General features: G+C 32.6%; 1 protein-coding gene across 1 annotated transcript in view; it reads left to right on the forward strand.

Annotated features, from left to right (window-relative positions):
* The window catches only part of LOC306845760 (neurocan core protein-like), a gene marked incomplete at its 5' end in the record, with an annotated part of 67,765 nt that overhangs the window by 22,666 nt on the left and 28,721 nt on the right, over window positions 1-16,378 (forward strand). Inside the window, 6 exons of the mRNA XM_079378739.1 lie at window positions 1-109; window positions 1,497-1,624; window positions 2,574-2,855; window positions 5,229-5,345; window positions 7,008-7,469; window positions 13,326-13,967. The exon at window positions 1-109 is cut by the window's left edge and continues 66 nt beyond it. Coding sequence (XP_079234865.1) covers window positions 1-109; window positions 1,497-1,624; window positions 2,574-2,855; window positions 5,229-5,345; window positions 7,008-7,469; window positions 13,326-13,967 — 1,740 coding nt within the window. The remainder of the gene's footprint in view (window positions 110-1,496; window positions 1,625-2,573; window positions 2,856-5,228; window positions 5,346-7,007; window positions 7,470-13,325; window positions 13,968-16,378) is intronic.

The following is a 16,378-nucleotide window of genomic DNA, read 5'->3' on the forward strand; positions in this document are numbered from 1 at the left end:
CGTGTGAGGAGAACTCTGCTGAGGTCGCGACCCCTGAGCAGCTGTGGGCGGCGTTTCACTCCGGCATGAACAGCTGTGCGGCCGGATGGCTCCGAGACCAGAGCGTCAGGTCGGACTCATGAGCATCAGACAGGGTCATAGAATGCTAAAACAAATTATATCTGTTTTTTATAAACTGAGGGAGGAGTCAAACGTGATTGTAACCTGAAACACAATTTTAATGAGTAATGATTATTATAAGACTTTAAAATAATAATAATTCTGGATTTAATAATGAATAATCCATATGTATTTAGTAATATAAACACAGATTTTTCTGTAAATAATCAAATAAATATAATTCTTATTATTGTATTATTTTTATATGTGACCCTGGACCACAAAACCAGTCATAAGTGCCAATTTTTCCAAAATTGAGATTTATATATCATCTGAAAGCTGAATATTGATGTATGGTTTGTTATGATAGGACAATATTTGTCTGAGATACAACTATTTGAAAATCTGGAATCTGAGGGAGCAAAAAAATCTAAATATTGAGAAAATCTCCTTTAAAGTTGTTCAAATGAAGTTCTTAACAATGCATATTACTAATCAAAAATGAAGTTTTAATATATTTACAGTAGGAAATTTACAAAATATCTTCATGGAACATGATCTTTATTTAATATCCTAATGATTTTTGGCATAAAAGAAAAATCAATAATTTTGACCCATACAATGTATTTTTGGTTATTGCTACAAATATACCCCAGCGACTTACGACTGCTTTTGTGCTCCAGGGTCACATATTGTTATAATACTATACATTAAATTATTTGTATATTTATTAATTTAGTAAATCATAAATAATGAATACATAATATTAATACGTAATATATAATTAATACAACTATACTAAGAAGAATAAGAATAATTTGTTAAAATAAATACATAATTTTTTTATTACTTTACTATTTTAATTATGCATTATGTATTAATATTATACATTACACAATGTATACAACAATTATTATTATTATTAATTTAAAATAAAAGTAATATTTAAAAAAGATTAGTTTAGCTAAAAAAAATTATGAATGTACTGTATGTATTTATTTGGATGGATGGATGGATGGATGGATGGATGGATGGATGGACTAAATTAGGCTGATTTTGTGAAGTTCCTCCTGATGATTTGGACAGAGTTGTTTGTGAACTTTAGCAATCGCAGCATATATTTCAGTGTTGATGAAGGACTATTAAACTCCAGCCAGACAGACACGCTTCACCTTCAGCTATTATAAGGATCCTGTTATAATATTGCAGTGAAATTATTTTATTATATTATATATATATATATATATATATATATATATATATATATATATATATATATATATATATATATATATATATATATATATATATATATATATATATATATATATATATATATATATATATATATATATATATATATATATATATATATATATATATTATCCTCTCCGCAGGTATCCCGTACAGAGACCTGAGCTCGGCTGCTATGGACACGCAGAGTTTTCTCCTGGAGTGAGGAATTATGGGAAACGGGACCCTTCGGAACTGTTTGACGTTTATTGTTTCGCCCATGATATGCAAGGTGAGATTCCGGAAAACACGTTTACCATGGACAACTGGGATCAATAAAATATTTAAAACCATATCCCACTATTATATTAGTACTGGTATTAATGTAATGTATTAATGTAATTTAATTTAATTAATTATTGCCGCTTTCAGGGTTACAGCTGATGTTTCTCTAATAAATAATACTATTATTATTACCATTTGTTATATTAATTGCATATTATGTTTTCATTATATGTTCAACATTTATTATTTACTAAATAAATACATATTTTTCATAAATTTAATGGATTATTATTATTATTCCTTCCAGGGTTACAGCCAATTTAAAAAAAAATAATAATAATAAATTTTGTAATGATTGTTATTTGTTATATTAATTGTATATCATGTTTTAATATGATGTATTCAATGTTTATTATTTACTAATTAAATACATAAACTAAATAATATATTCGAAGGTATACTATGTACTAAATAAATTTAAAATATGCATAATATGCAATTAAAGTAGTAAAACAATAACAATAATAATTGTGTTTTTATTTTGTTATATATTTACAGAAGTCTACACTCAACAGTAACTCTGAAAGCAATTATCTGTCTGTCTGTCTGTCTAATGTTTATTTATCTATTAATAAACTATTACAGTAACACCACAGAAATGTATGTGGAGCTGTTAGTCACAACATATGAATAATTCATAGCCGTTTTAAAAAAGGTGCATTTTTAATAATTTGCCAAAATCATCATGCTGTAATTTATGGATGAAAAATGTTAAGATGTTTTCAGATGTAATAGAAATAAAAGTAATGGTTTTTAGATGATGCTGTTTGATGCATGATGCTGTTTTTTAACATTTATTATAAACTCTGTGCACATATTTACTGAAAGTGTTGTGCATTGATTCAGCTGAATGCACAAGCCGTCAGTCCAGCTGTTCTGGTGGTGTGTTTGTGCAGGTGAAGTGTTTCCCGCCAGCGTTCCTGACAGACTGACTCATCCGGAGGCCGTGGCTCAGTGTGCGGCTCTGGGCGGCCGGCTGGCGACCGTGGGTCAGCTCTATCTGGCCTGGAGCTCTGGGCTGGACCACTGCGAGCCGGCCTGGTTGTCTGACGGCAGCGTGAGGTTTTCCATCAGCTCGCTGCGCTCAGACTGTCCCGCTGGAGAACCAGGCGTCCGAACCGCTTCACCGTCAGAACTGAGCAATGGGACGGCGCGCTTCGATGCTTTCTGCTATAGAGGTATGCATTAGCATGTTACACAGTCATGTATTACAAAAAACATCATTATTGTTTTGGTGTTTTTTATCTAGCCCATGCAATAGGGATTTGATCATGGTTAAGGGATGTTATGAAACATAAGAGTCCATGAGCCTGTACCATGATGATGGCTGAACAAACTCAGGGTTACAAGATTAATTTTGAGTTGACCAAACCAATCCAATCCAGCTTTGTTGGTACCACGAAGCTGATCATCAGCTTTCACTGTCAACTCAGGTTTTGATGCGGAGTTAATGAAGCGCGTGCACTTGAAAGCATGACATCAGTCATGAACAGCCAATCGCATGCCTTTTAACTGTGATTCACTTCTTGCAATTCACTGACAAAGATTAAAAGACTGAAATATGAATTTAAATACATTTACACAGCATTGATTTTTACTCAATATCTTCATGATTTTTGGCATAAAATAATTTTTTTGACCTATATGATGTATTATCGGCTATTGCTACAAATATACTCGTGCTACTTATGACTGGTTTTGTGCTCCAGGGTCATACAGAGACTCGAAAATCCTAAACCCTTATGTAGTCATGTTTAAAGTTGTATCTATTGATTCTAAAGCTCATTTACATTCTATATTATTTGTATGTATATTAGTTTAAAGTAAAATATTAATAATTATTATTATTATTTAAAATGGCTTGTGTAATATACGGCTATAATGAATATATAAATCATGTAATTATAATAAATAATCATTGCTAAATGCCAGGTGATTTTATCTTTAAAAATGTTTTACTATATAGCAGGGGTCCTCAAATCTGGACCATTCCAGCAGTAGTGGAGGTAACGGATTACATCTACTCGCGTTACTGTAATTAAGTAGTTTTTTCAGGTACTTTGAGTATATTTTTAAAGCTGTACTTATACTTGTACTTAAGTACAAATTAAGCAAAATAATCTACTTCGTTACATTGAAATCATTGAGTACGCCCAATTTGAATTGATATTCAAACCTTTGACGGCATTTCAGTAGCCAATAAAGATATCCGATCGTAAACGGAGCAATAAAAGCCCTGATATCTGAACCGTGGGAAAAGCGGACCGTGAGGAGCTCAGCGTAACTGGAGTCAAGGCCTGATTTATGCAAATGAGCTGCCTGTCCTGTCACTCCGATATTGCTTGTGCACACTCAGACTGAGTGCTTTCGCGATCTTTCCGTGCTTAGTAGAAATGATTTCTCTTTGCTCCTAGATTAAACTTTATCAAAGGTTATCATTCAGAATAGATCCACGCCTGACCGATAAACATGCTACTAGAAATTTTATTGGCTGTAAGTGAAATGCACCAGAAAGTCTTTCAATATGAAAGATGGAACTTTAATTTCTTTACAATGTAAGTTTATGCTAGAAATGTTTCGGAATGGGATATTTGTATGATTTGTACATATAAATATCCTAGTCTGTCTAACTGCATCACTACATTGTACAGATATTACAGCTCCAAGTCATCTGATGTTCAGTTCATCTAAATAAATAACATATGGCTCTTAACACTGAATTTTTATAAGCAGTGATTTGTCATATTTTGAATACCTCAACTGAATTGAGGTAATTTGTTTTAGAACTGTATTACTGACTGTGTAATTATCTTTTTTTTAGTAAATTCAGTAAGCTTTTGCAACAAAGTTACCCTATTTTAAAGAGCAAATGTTTAAGATTGAGATTTTTGTAATGGCAGTTAATCAATGTTTATATATATATATTAAAATCTGTGATCTGTCATCATATAAAGTGAATGTGATATGAATTAATATTTTTGGGTAATTCATTAAATATTGCTGCTAAAAAGTAACTAGTAACTAGTACTCGGAGTAGTTTTTGATGAGTAATTTGTACTTTTACTTAAGTACCGTTTTGACACCAGTCATTTTACTTGTAATTGAGTATTATTTCAGCAATGTAACAGTACTTGTACTTAAGTACAAATTACTCTTTCCACCACTGCAATCTAGTGTGTAAAAGTTTAAGAATGTCTAAAAAATCATGGACATTTTGCATAAGGCAAATAAGGATCAAGGTGATGTTAAAACAACTGAAAATGGAAGGTTGTTCAAAGCATTATTCAATGCTGTTTTTGTATACTTCACATTTATAAATGTAGTCAGATATTCCATGCATTAAGAACATTTGCATACTTCGCACAGTATAAAAATAGTAGCTGGTATGTCATTCTGAACATCTGTACATATTCATCTAGATTTATTCATCTGACAGACATTTTATCAGCATGTATGTCTCTGCTAATCGAACCTGTGACCTTGCCATTTCTTGCACAGTTGAGTAATGCGTTTGGAGAGAGAATCTGATTGATTGAATTTAATGTCAGCAGAAAAGAAAGCGCAGAAGCCTCTCACAGGCATCGTGAAGTCCTTACTGAGACCGTGGAGGTACATGACCGGAGACGAGAGCTCAGAGGACACGTCCGAATCGTATTCCTCCAGCAGCGGTACGATTCATTTCAGCGATCAGCACTGAATTATTTGGGTGTTCATTTGTGTTTTTGCTCACTCACTTTCACTTATACTGCAACAAGATTAAATACTAAATCCATCAGAACTTCTTGTTTCTCCCCAGAGCTCCACTTATAATATTATTCAAGGTTTTTGCATCAGAGAATACTTTTTCAGGATCATTTTCATCCTCATTTATAAATTAAAGGGGACATATCACACACAGTTTCACTCAATCTATAAAGTATTGCATCCTTTATATCTGCAAAGAGTCTTTAGTTTGATCATATTTATTAAAGAAAAATACAGTTCTCTCTGAAAACAGCCGCGCTCTTGGAGGCTTAACAAAAACTTTAGAAAAAATACTCCGAAATACTCCCTTCCACATCCAAATATATATATATTTTAACATGGGAATGCAACTCTAACAGTGTAAATAACTCAACATGCATGAAATAGCATTAGACCCCTCCTTTAAACTCTTAAACAGCCTCTTTAATTCACATCTTTCTTTGCAACAAAATACTGACGACATAATCAGCAGAACGTCTGTTTTATTGCTAAATAATATATTTTACCTTCATTTTTTTCACAGAAGTGCACTTAATATTAATCAAGTTTTTTGCATTAAAATAGTTATATTTAAGAAAAATGTTTATTCAGGACCATTTTCACCCTCTCAGGCTGTTTTTGCTGCTTTTCAGTTCTGTTTATAAATGACTTTACAAACTTTTTGTATTTAAATTCTACTTATTTAAATATTTCATGTGATGTAAGAAGTTTTTGTAGAAGTTAGAATGAGTTAAAATGGTTAAGAAATCCGTAACATTCTTCAGCAAAAGTGTTTTATGTGAATTATAGCTGCCATGGTGTCAGTAATATTTTTACTTAATATTTTAATATTTATTAATATTTTAATATTTAAATTAATACTTTTATTAATCAAGGATGCATTAAATTCATCAAAAGGGAGAGTATAGACATTTAGTGTTATTTTTTTCCTCCAGAAGTTCACTTATCAAATTAGTCAAGGTTTTTGCATAAAAAAATTCATTGCAATTTTTATTTATTTATTTTTAAAGAAATGAACACTTTTATTCATGGAGGATGCATTAAGTTGCTCAACAGTTACAGTAAAGACTTTTATAATGTTTCAGAAGATTTCTATTTCAAATAATTTCTGTTGTTTTAAACTGTCTATTCATCTGGGCAGCACAAGTGTTTTCAACATTGATAATAATCAGAAATGTTTGTTGAGCAGTAAATCAGCATATTAGAATGATTTCTGAAGATCATGTGACACTGAAGACTGGAGTAATGATGCTGGAAATACAGCTGTGCATCACAGAAATAAATTACATTTTACTATACATTCACATATAAAACAGCTATTTTAAATGACACTAATATTTCAATCTTTTTACTGTATTTTGGATCAAATGAATGTAGCCTTGGTGAGCAGAAGAAACTTACCAACCCAAACTTTTGTTGTGCATGTTGATAAAGTTATTTGTTATTTACTGTAATCTCAGTGCATCCAGTGAATGAGCAAGATGAATTATTGTTTAATGCCTTGTTTCACTTAGAAAAGTGTCATATCTTGAAAGTAAAAAGTGTTGTTTAGATGTTAAATTAGCTTGTATCTGACTGTATTCTAGACGCACAGACTGCCGGCCAGCCGGACCTGCCTGACCTTCGACCCGCTAACTGGACCGGACAGGTCGATCTGGACAAAGAGCCGCTTATGGCCGCCGAGGGCGCCGAGCTCTCGGCCGAGTATCTGACAGTCCGTCTGCGAGCCGGAGACACGTCTCTGGACTGGAGCGGCCAGCTGGACTCCTTCCCAGACAGCCGACAGGTGCCTCCGGATCTGAGTCCTGGTGGCTCGGCCCGAGAGGAAGAGGACGAGGATGAAGGTCTGTCCGGTCAGTCTGTGAGTCCTGCGGCTCCTTCAGAGGCTCCTCAAGAAAAGGCCAAAAGTTCCCTCACCAGTATTGCCAGTTCGTTATGGAAACCCTGGACCTACTTGACTGGAAGTGAAGCGGAGGCGATGACTAAGAGCGCGGCTGTGACGGAGACAACCGCGACGGACGGCAGAACCACTGCAACGCCCGGAACAGGTAAATATGAAAGAAAAGACTTTCTGTTTCTGATCTTCACTGTAGCGGATTGGTGAGAAAAATGGATGCGACACAACAAAAATGACTTATTTAGAGAATTGTTCTGAAAGGAAAGATGCATTTTAAGTAGTGCTGGGCGATATATCAACATCAATATTTGAGTTCAGATGCAAATGAAATTTAAAAAATGTGCATTTTTCTCAGGCTCCTATGTGTAGGTTCAGTAATTTCACTTTAATAGCAATAAATAGGTTTTTTCATTGCCATTTAAGTGAAGTAACTGAACATAAACATAGGAGCCTGAGAAAACTGCTCATTTTAGAAGAAAATTTCAAACGGCACTTGAGAGGCTTTTGCATCTGAACTCTATTTTTAAAAATCCACAATATCAATAATACATTTTGTATAATACAATTTTTGATGTTCCGTCCAGACCGTTTTACCGCTTGAAATTAACAAAGTAAATAAAACAAAAAATTATAAATGTAAAATAATTAAAAACTAAATGGATGTATTAAAAAACACAAAAACTAGTAAAAATGACAAACACAACAAAATTACTAAAATTTTAAAATGAAAACAGAAAATATAAAAATTAAATATTTTTCAGAATATTAACGAAAACTTTCAAAGTATATGATGGGTTTGTTGGTGCTATTTTTTCAGGAAATAGATCAATACTTTAAAACGTCATAGAAAATAAGAATGCAGCAAAGTAAAATTATTTTGATAAAAATTATCAATTTTGACTAAACTAAACTAATCAGACATACTTTTTATTATTAAAATGTAAAACGGAATATAAACAAACTAAAACAGAATTAAAAAAAAAAATATTTCATTGGGGGCTAAATTTTATTTTTGCTAAACATTTAATAAATTGTTGTTAACTGTTATGTTTTTTGACTTTGATTAATTAGTCATGCTCTTTGATTTCTAAAATTTAATGTAACTACTATTAAAAATAAAATAAAATCCAGAAAAAAAGCTTCCCAAAGGGAAGTTCATTTTATTGAAATTTTTAAGTTCCTTTTATTTCTATTAATTAGACATGCTCTTTGGTTATTAAAATTTTATTAAACCATTAAAACAGAATTGAGAAAAATGAAAACAATTTTAATAGGAAAACTGAATTTAGGGTGAAAAAAAAAAACTGAATTTGAAGGGAAAAAAGGATTTCACTAGGCCATAAAAATTTAATTATATTTAAGTGCATTAAGTGAAAACAACTTTAATCTGTGTTATTTTAATATTATTTATATACTATTATATATATATTTTTTATTTTTAATTATAAATTAAAATTTTAAATGTTACCTTGGCAACTAACTAAAATTGCTAGTTGAAGTTACTAAAGTCACTAAAACTGAAATAAAAAGTTCCTTTTTTTTAAAAATGCTTTAAAAAAGCAGCTCTTTTTTGTCTTCTATTTTAGTTTTAATTTAAATTTTAGTTTGTTTCAGTCATTGTGTTTTGTGCTTTTGTCATTTTTATTGATTTTAAAAAAAATGTTTTATGTAACTTTTAAATAAACAGTTGTTCAATTGTAGAAGTTTCATGATTGCACTTTATTACACATGCTTTTTGTGAAGGTATGGGCCCTACACTGTAAAAAAGGACAAAGTGATTTTAACGGTAAAAAACTGTGAAAATGCCACAGTAAAAACTTGTTAAATGGTTAACGGTAAGTTCCTGTAAAGTTTACAGGGAAAAACGTAAACTGACGTTCCCAGAATTCCCTGCGTTGCATTTCAAATTTTGTTTGAATTTGAAGTTTTTTCTTTGAAATAACGGTTTCTTTTTAGTTTGTTCTGATCAGTTATGTTTATTAGGGTTGTATGTTACATCTAATTTTGTTAAATGAATGTTGATTGCATTATTTCATTATGGTCATGATTATCATGATGGTGTTTAGTGTTTGTGTGAATTGCTCTGTGCACCTTCTATATATGTTATTATTTAAAAGCTGCTTGTGATGGGCTTTGGTACATCATGTGACTTTCTCATCACCACCTGCATTTGGTGGTTATCAGTGTATTACAAAGGTACAAAACAGATTTTAGTACTTTAATAGGTTGGTATATTAACATTATATCAGTTAATGAAATTACGGTATTTAACTGTAAATTTGTTAAAACCATAAAACCTAAAATGTTGTTACCGTATTTTTACAGTAGAATTCCGGCAATGACAGCTTCTGTTTTTTTACCGTAAATTTTATGGAATTTTTTTTTTTTACAGTGTACTCAAGTGTGATTTAGTTGCTTGTCATGACTAAGAGATGATTGGTCAGCATTGCTGAGAGTCAGTCAGATAAATCAAGCTCAGGTCCAGCGGGAGGAAGTCAAGAGAACAAGAGAAGGAAGTTGAGATCATTGATGTTATTCTGTCAGCTTCACTTTAACCAGAACCTGAGATTGTGGTCTCTGTTTGTCGAGGAGGGCCGAGCGTTAGAGTTTGAGGATTGAGTTGGCGTCCTCTCTGCCCTCCTGTCTTCATTAATACAGATACCTTGTTTGGCCCAAACTGAACCTGGCAGCATTAATGTTTAACGGCAAATGGAAACTTAGGCCTGTCGCCTACATTATTAAAGTGCATTTTCCATGAAGGCAGAATTTCGACTCTGTCCCTGTGGAAGCTTCATAATTGAGGGTTGAAAGCTTGAGACGCCAGAAACTGGAAAAGTGCAACCACGCTGTTCACTTAAACACACTTACAGTACTGTACTGTACGCTCCAGTGCTTTGTGTGGTTAGTTTTGCTGATATACAAGACATACCAAAAGCAACAGACAGCTCACCCAATATTTGCGCGTTGTTTCATAATGTGAAGCGTTTCAAACCACTCATTTGTGAGGGTTCATTTACATTAGGATGCTGCCATGGGCCAGGAACAGCGTTTGGCCTGCGGCCGTACTACCAATCGGTTATTAGCTTCTAGCGATGCAGAATTGATTTTGTGCATCATTGCATTGCGATATGTGCCGGCATGCAATTCATAACTGACAATCTCACAATTTGGACTTTTTTTCCTCTCAATTTTGCAGGTGGAAAAGTCAGCATTGCGAGATATAAACTCAGTATTACAAAATGTAAATTTCAAATCATTTTCAGATTTTTCCACCACGGGATAAAAAACATCCAAATTGTGAGGAAAAAAGTCAGAATTGCGAAGAATTCTATTTACACTTACCTTTTAATTTTATATTTATATCTCGTAATTTAGTATTTTGTTTTGCAATTAAAAAAATAATAATTTGAAATTGCAAGATATAAAATCAAAATTGTGAAATGTGAACTCTGAATTGCCAGAAAAAAGTCAGAATTGTAAAATAAGTTACATTTACCGGTTTTATTTATTTTTTTATTTTTATATCTCAAAAATTAAGAAAAAAATCTATTTCTGCCATGGAATAAATAATAATAAAAAAAAGGTTATTTGCAATTTCCTTTTTTATTGTTTTACTCCATGGCAGAAACAGGCTTCCATACAAGTGTGTTTATGCTTGTTAAGTATGTTTCTAGTACGTATGTATAGTAACTGCATACTAGACAGCAGGGCAGCTCACTAGGTTTTGGAACAGAGCTACTTTCTTTTGTAAAATCACTTTTTTTAGACATTCATTTTAAAATATCCATTTCTTTTGTCCCACTGCAATGTAATCAGCCATCAGTTAGTTCTCCTGTTGTTATATGCAATTATATTTCAGTGCATTAATTGAAAACATTTGGGATTTATTTTTTAAGCGGCACAATGTGAACAAAGAATGCTGTGCCATGTTATTATCAGACCAGATCAGTTTTAGTTTTGTTCGTTTTAAATTTTAGAAACTGAAACTCATTTTATTTCAGTTAGTTGCTAAGGCAACATTTTTTATTTTATTGAAGTTTTTCATCTAATATTTAATTTTATTTTAGCTTTATTTCAATTAAACTAAAACTGAAATCAAAATAATTGAAAAATTTAATTAAATTTTTTTTTTTCTATTTTAATTTTGTTTTTAGTTTGTCATTTTTATTTGTTTATTATTTCTATTTAGCTTCAATTAGTTTATTTCAGTTTTAGTTTTAGTAATTTTCAAATTTTAGTAACTTTTAGTAACTTATTTTTTTCATTAGTTGTTCAGGCAACATTTCTTAAATTCTTAAATTAAAAATGTGCATCTAATATTTATTTTTTTATTAATAATTAATCGTTTTAATTTAGTGAATAATAACACTAGCTGTTCTCAGAATGACTTGAAAGTCTGGTAGTGTGTGATCCCCTGTAGTTTAATGCACGATGACCGGTTTTCCTCTGTAACTGTTTACAATGTCAAATATATGATGCCTAGTGTTTTCAAATCTGTTCATATTTCAAAAGCCATTATTCCAGCCTTAAGTGATGAAAATGGTGCATCTTATCACACATGATTTGAGAAATCATTCATGAACCGATGGAGTTACACACTGACATTTGATTCAGGTCACTAATCTTAAAATGAGCAATAGTAATGATATTAGTGAATCTTGACCACTAGCAGACACAAGGCAAGCAGCCTGAAGTCTTAAACGAGTAGATAAGAACTGGAGTCAAGTGAATATGTAATGAGAGTCTGGCAGACGGTTCGCCGCTCTCTAGAGACAAAAAACAGATCGGAGGAATGAATCTGAAGACAACAACATCTAAATGCACAAGAGCTCAACTGCTGATTGAATAACCCCACACAGACAGATTAATAATCATCAGACTGAAATTAGTCTTTAATCAGTCTCATTACTGAAAGTGTGTTTTTAGTCTCTACCTTGTTAGTGCTGCTTATTTGCTTGAGGCAAAAAGATGAAAAAAAGGTTGAAAAATGTGGTGATAATGGAAACAAAAAGACTAAAATTTAAATAAAAACATAATGTTAAATAGAAATGTTTAAAAAATACTGAAAATGACAAAAGCACGTAACAAAAAGACTAAAACTTTCAAATAAAATAAACATTTCATTCAGAATATTAATAAATACTATAATAGTATAGCCTGTAATAATACTAATGCATTTAATGCAAAGTTTTAGTGTTATTTTAGAATTATTTATAAGCCACTGTTATAGTATTTATTAATAATCTGAATAAAATTTTTATTTTATTTATTTTCATTACAAGTTTTAGTCTTTCGTAATTTTTGTGCTTCAGCTTTTATTTCAGTAATTTCCCAAGGATTCCCAAACATTTTTCATTGTTTTGTCAGTTAGTTTTTTTCATCAAATATTTTATCTTATTTCAGCTTTATTTCAATTAATAAATACTTTTTAATAGCTTTATTTTTAGGTAACAACAACACTAGCAGGAATACTCTATATGGCAAACACAAAAAATGATTGATGTCTGATAGTAATGGATTAAGTTTTATTTTAGTATTATTCGTAGGTTATACTATTTATTAATATTTTATCAATTAGTTTATTAATTTAATTAGTATTTATTAACATTTTGAGGTAGCTTGAGGTAGCTTTTTGTATAGTTTTAGTTTCAGTCATTTTATGTGCTTTTGTCTTTTTTTTTTTTTTTTTTTCATATTTCTGTCTAACTTTTTATTTTTTATTTACTATATATATATGTGTGTGTGTGTGTGTGTATATATATATATATATATATATATATATATATATATATATATATATATATATATATATATATATATATATATATAATTTTTGTATTTATAGGCTATAATATTTTGAACTGACATTTAATTTTTTTAATTTTATTTAAAATCTTAGTCATTTTGATATGTGCTTTTATTATTTATAAATTTTTTAAAATATATTTTTATTGAACTTTATAATTAACACTAACAGCACTGGTTGTGTTGGTGTTTGTCTCTATAGGATTGATGTCATGGTGGAGCCGCTCGTGGTTGCCTGGTCCTTCAACCGTCACTGATAAATTAATCACCTCCTTTCCTCCCACGAGTTCAGTCGTACCGACGACAGTCCCACCAAACGCCACCGGAGACGGGCCGAGCGACAAACAGACCAGTCGACCCGCACAGGACGGTCCCGCGACGGCGGCCGATTGGGTCGTAGTGACCGAAATACCCGAGCAGAAAACCCAAACCCCTGAACCCAAAGTCTTCGTCTCCACTGACAACTTCTCCGGAGAGAGTCAAGTGCCAGAGACAGAGGGAAGCTCGTGGGGCGACACGTACCCGTCGTCCCAAACGCCGCTGACGGTGGAGATCAAGAGCACAGTTTCCTTCTCCACCGCTGCACATGGACTCGAGGCTCGCGGAGAAATCCAGTACAGACGCAGAAACAAACCCAAGCGACTCAACCAGAGCACCACTGAGATGACCACGAGCATGATGACTCCGTCCACCACGATGTCCAGCACTGGAGACACTGCAACAACCCTCTCGACAGCTGCAGACGACACTCAGACATCAAGCTTCGTCACGACGGTTCCCAGCAGCGTAGAGCAGGACCTGAGCACCGCCGAGGCCATCAGGAAGAACAGCTCCACTGGAGAAGGTAGCTGATCTAATTCATCATTTTAAAATATATATTGTACAGCCACCGTTATGCAGATTGATCATAAACACATAAACACAGCTAAAATGCTTCCTATCAGTGGCATTCCTTCGCAAAACTTGATATCTGACCTACCACAGTTTTATCATAGGTAGAATGCAAAGTCTTTCAATACAAGCATTTCAGTCAAATGTAATTTATGCAATATTTCAAACCCTTAACCCACGGGAGAAAATGAACCTTCCGCAACAGTTTAAAATCAGCCCAATCCCGTGCAAAAAATACGGATTTGGCAACCCTGCATCCAAAGCAATTTAAATGCTCCGCATACTGACAGCAGCTCCCTGATGTGCAAAAATTATAGGCAATATGTGACCCTGGACCACAAAACCTTGTGTCTTAAGTGCCAATTTTTCAAAATTGAGATTTATAAATCATCTGAAAACTGAATAAATAATCTTTCCATTGATGTATGGTTTGTTATGATCGGCCAATATTTGGCTGAGATACAATTATTTGAAAATCTGGAATCTGAGGGTGCAAAAAAACCTAAATATTGAGAAAATCGCCTTTTAAAGTTGTTCAAATTAAGTTCTTAGCAATGCATATTACTAATCAAAGTTTTGATATATTTGATATATATTGAAATGTACAAAATATCTTCATGGAACATGATCTCTACTTAATATCTTAATGATTTTTGGCATAAAAGAAAAATCAATCATTTTGACCCATGCAATGTATTTTTGGCTATTGCTACAAATATACCCCAGAGACTTCAGACTGCTTTTGTGCTCCAGGGTCACATATTAGAATGTTTGCGTGAGCAAGTGGTAATGGTCAGAAATTCAGTGGGAGCGGGATTAAGAAAACAGTCCAGCGCAGGGCTTTAATACAAAAACGCACACAATGAATGGCAACTGTAGAAAGCAAAAGCTGAATCTGGACATTTTGGGCGATTTAGAAATCCCAGCCGGATGCATTTTTATAGGTCCAAAAAGAGGACATGTCCAGGGAAAAGAGGACGTATGGTCACCCTACTGAAACTCAAAGAGCAAACCTAAATAAAAGTTTGGTTTAACTTGAAGAAATTATGACAGAAATATATTACTATTCTATGCTAAAATCTTCTTCTCAAAGTAGTAGTAATAATGATAATATTTTGAAAGCCCCCCTGTAGTCAAAAATGTTATCCCTTAAAACTCATCTTTGATCGTCAAAATTATATATTGAAATGTTTTTTTCTAGTGAAAATAATTTTCTCATGCCTTAAAATAGCTTGAATGCAACTGTCCACCCTTGCCTCATTTACTATACGCCGATGTATTAATATGCAAATTAGCCCCGCCTCTACTCAGTCACACCAGCCAGGGCCTCCTGATCCATGAGTAATGACTGATAAAACTATGTTTTTACTAGTGGACAGCTAGAGTGGATACTGTAACATGCGGTAAAGTTACTTGACGATGTTTTGTCCTCAAAATGCCTTGAAGACTTGAATGCAGCCAAGTGCCAAGTTTGTGATTTCCAAATCGCACCCTCGAGTAAATGCGTGTGAAGAGCAGCCGCCGATGCAGGAGAGGTGGTTCTGACTCCGGGCTACTTTTACACTGTTGGCGTGGGGTATTATTCAAGTTAGCGGTTCTAAATTCACGTTAAACCACTGTTTCATGGGTCTTTTGCTCTATTTTTGCTCTAAAAAAGGACTGTTTCAAACCACGTTTCTGGGACTGCCCTTGGGAAACTACTGTTTAAGGAGAAAATACTCAGCAATGGTGTTGATTAATGGATTGGCACTTGGTTTGTCTAAAAGCACATCAAAAACACCACATAGACAAATAAACAGCATAACAAACTTGATTTTCACTACAGGGGGAATCATACAAACGGATATTTCATCCTTGTTTTAATTTACACAGTTCTGTTGTACAGCGCCTTATTTGACAGAAAATAAAAATGTAAAGTTTGTTGTAAATTGATTAATTCATTTTTAACTTGATTAAATTTTAAAAGATTGATTTAATCGTTTTATTATTTTTATTAATATAAAAACGTTTTATTAATTCATTTTAGACATAATTTTTTATAAATTTGTATGAAATCATAAAACACAAAATCCAGAAAAAAACTCCTAAATTGCATTTAGTTTTAATGAAAATTGCTCAAACACACAAGCTTTGTTCATATAGTCTTTTTATTTAATGGAGAAAACATCACAGAATCACCTAAGTGTAAAATTAACAATTTAACGACAAGTCTAAACCAATGCTTGCATTTTTCAAGATTACCAGCCGATTTTAGGAACGGAATTAACTCAATTAAATTAACTTAATTTACTCCGTATACCTATTATCCAAATTGCATGTGACATAACACCATTTTTAAGATAATTAAAGGAATTTGCCAAAAAA

The sequence above is a fragment of the Barbus barbus genome (genome assembly GCF_936440315.1).
Source record: "Barbus barbus genome assembly, chromosome: 26".
Taxonomy (NCBI): Eukaryota; Metazoa; Chordata; class Actinopteri; order Cypriniformes; family Cyprinidae; genus Barbus; species Barbus barbus.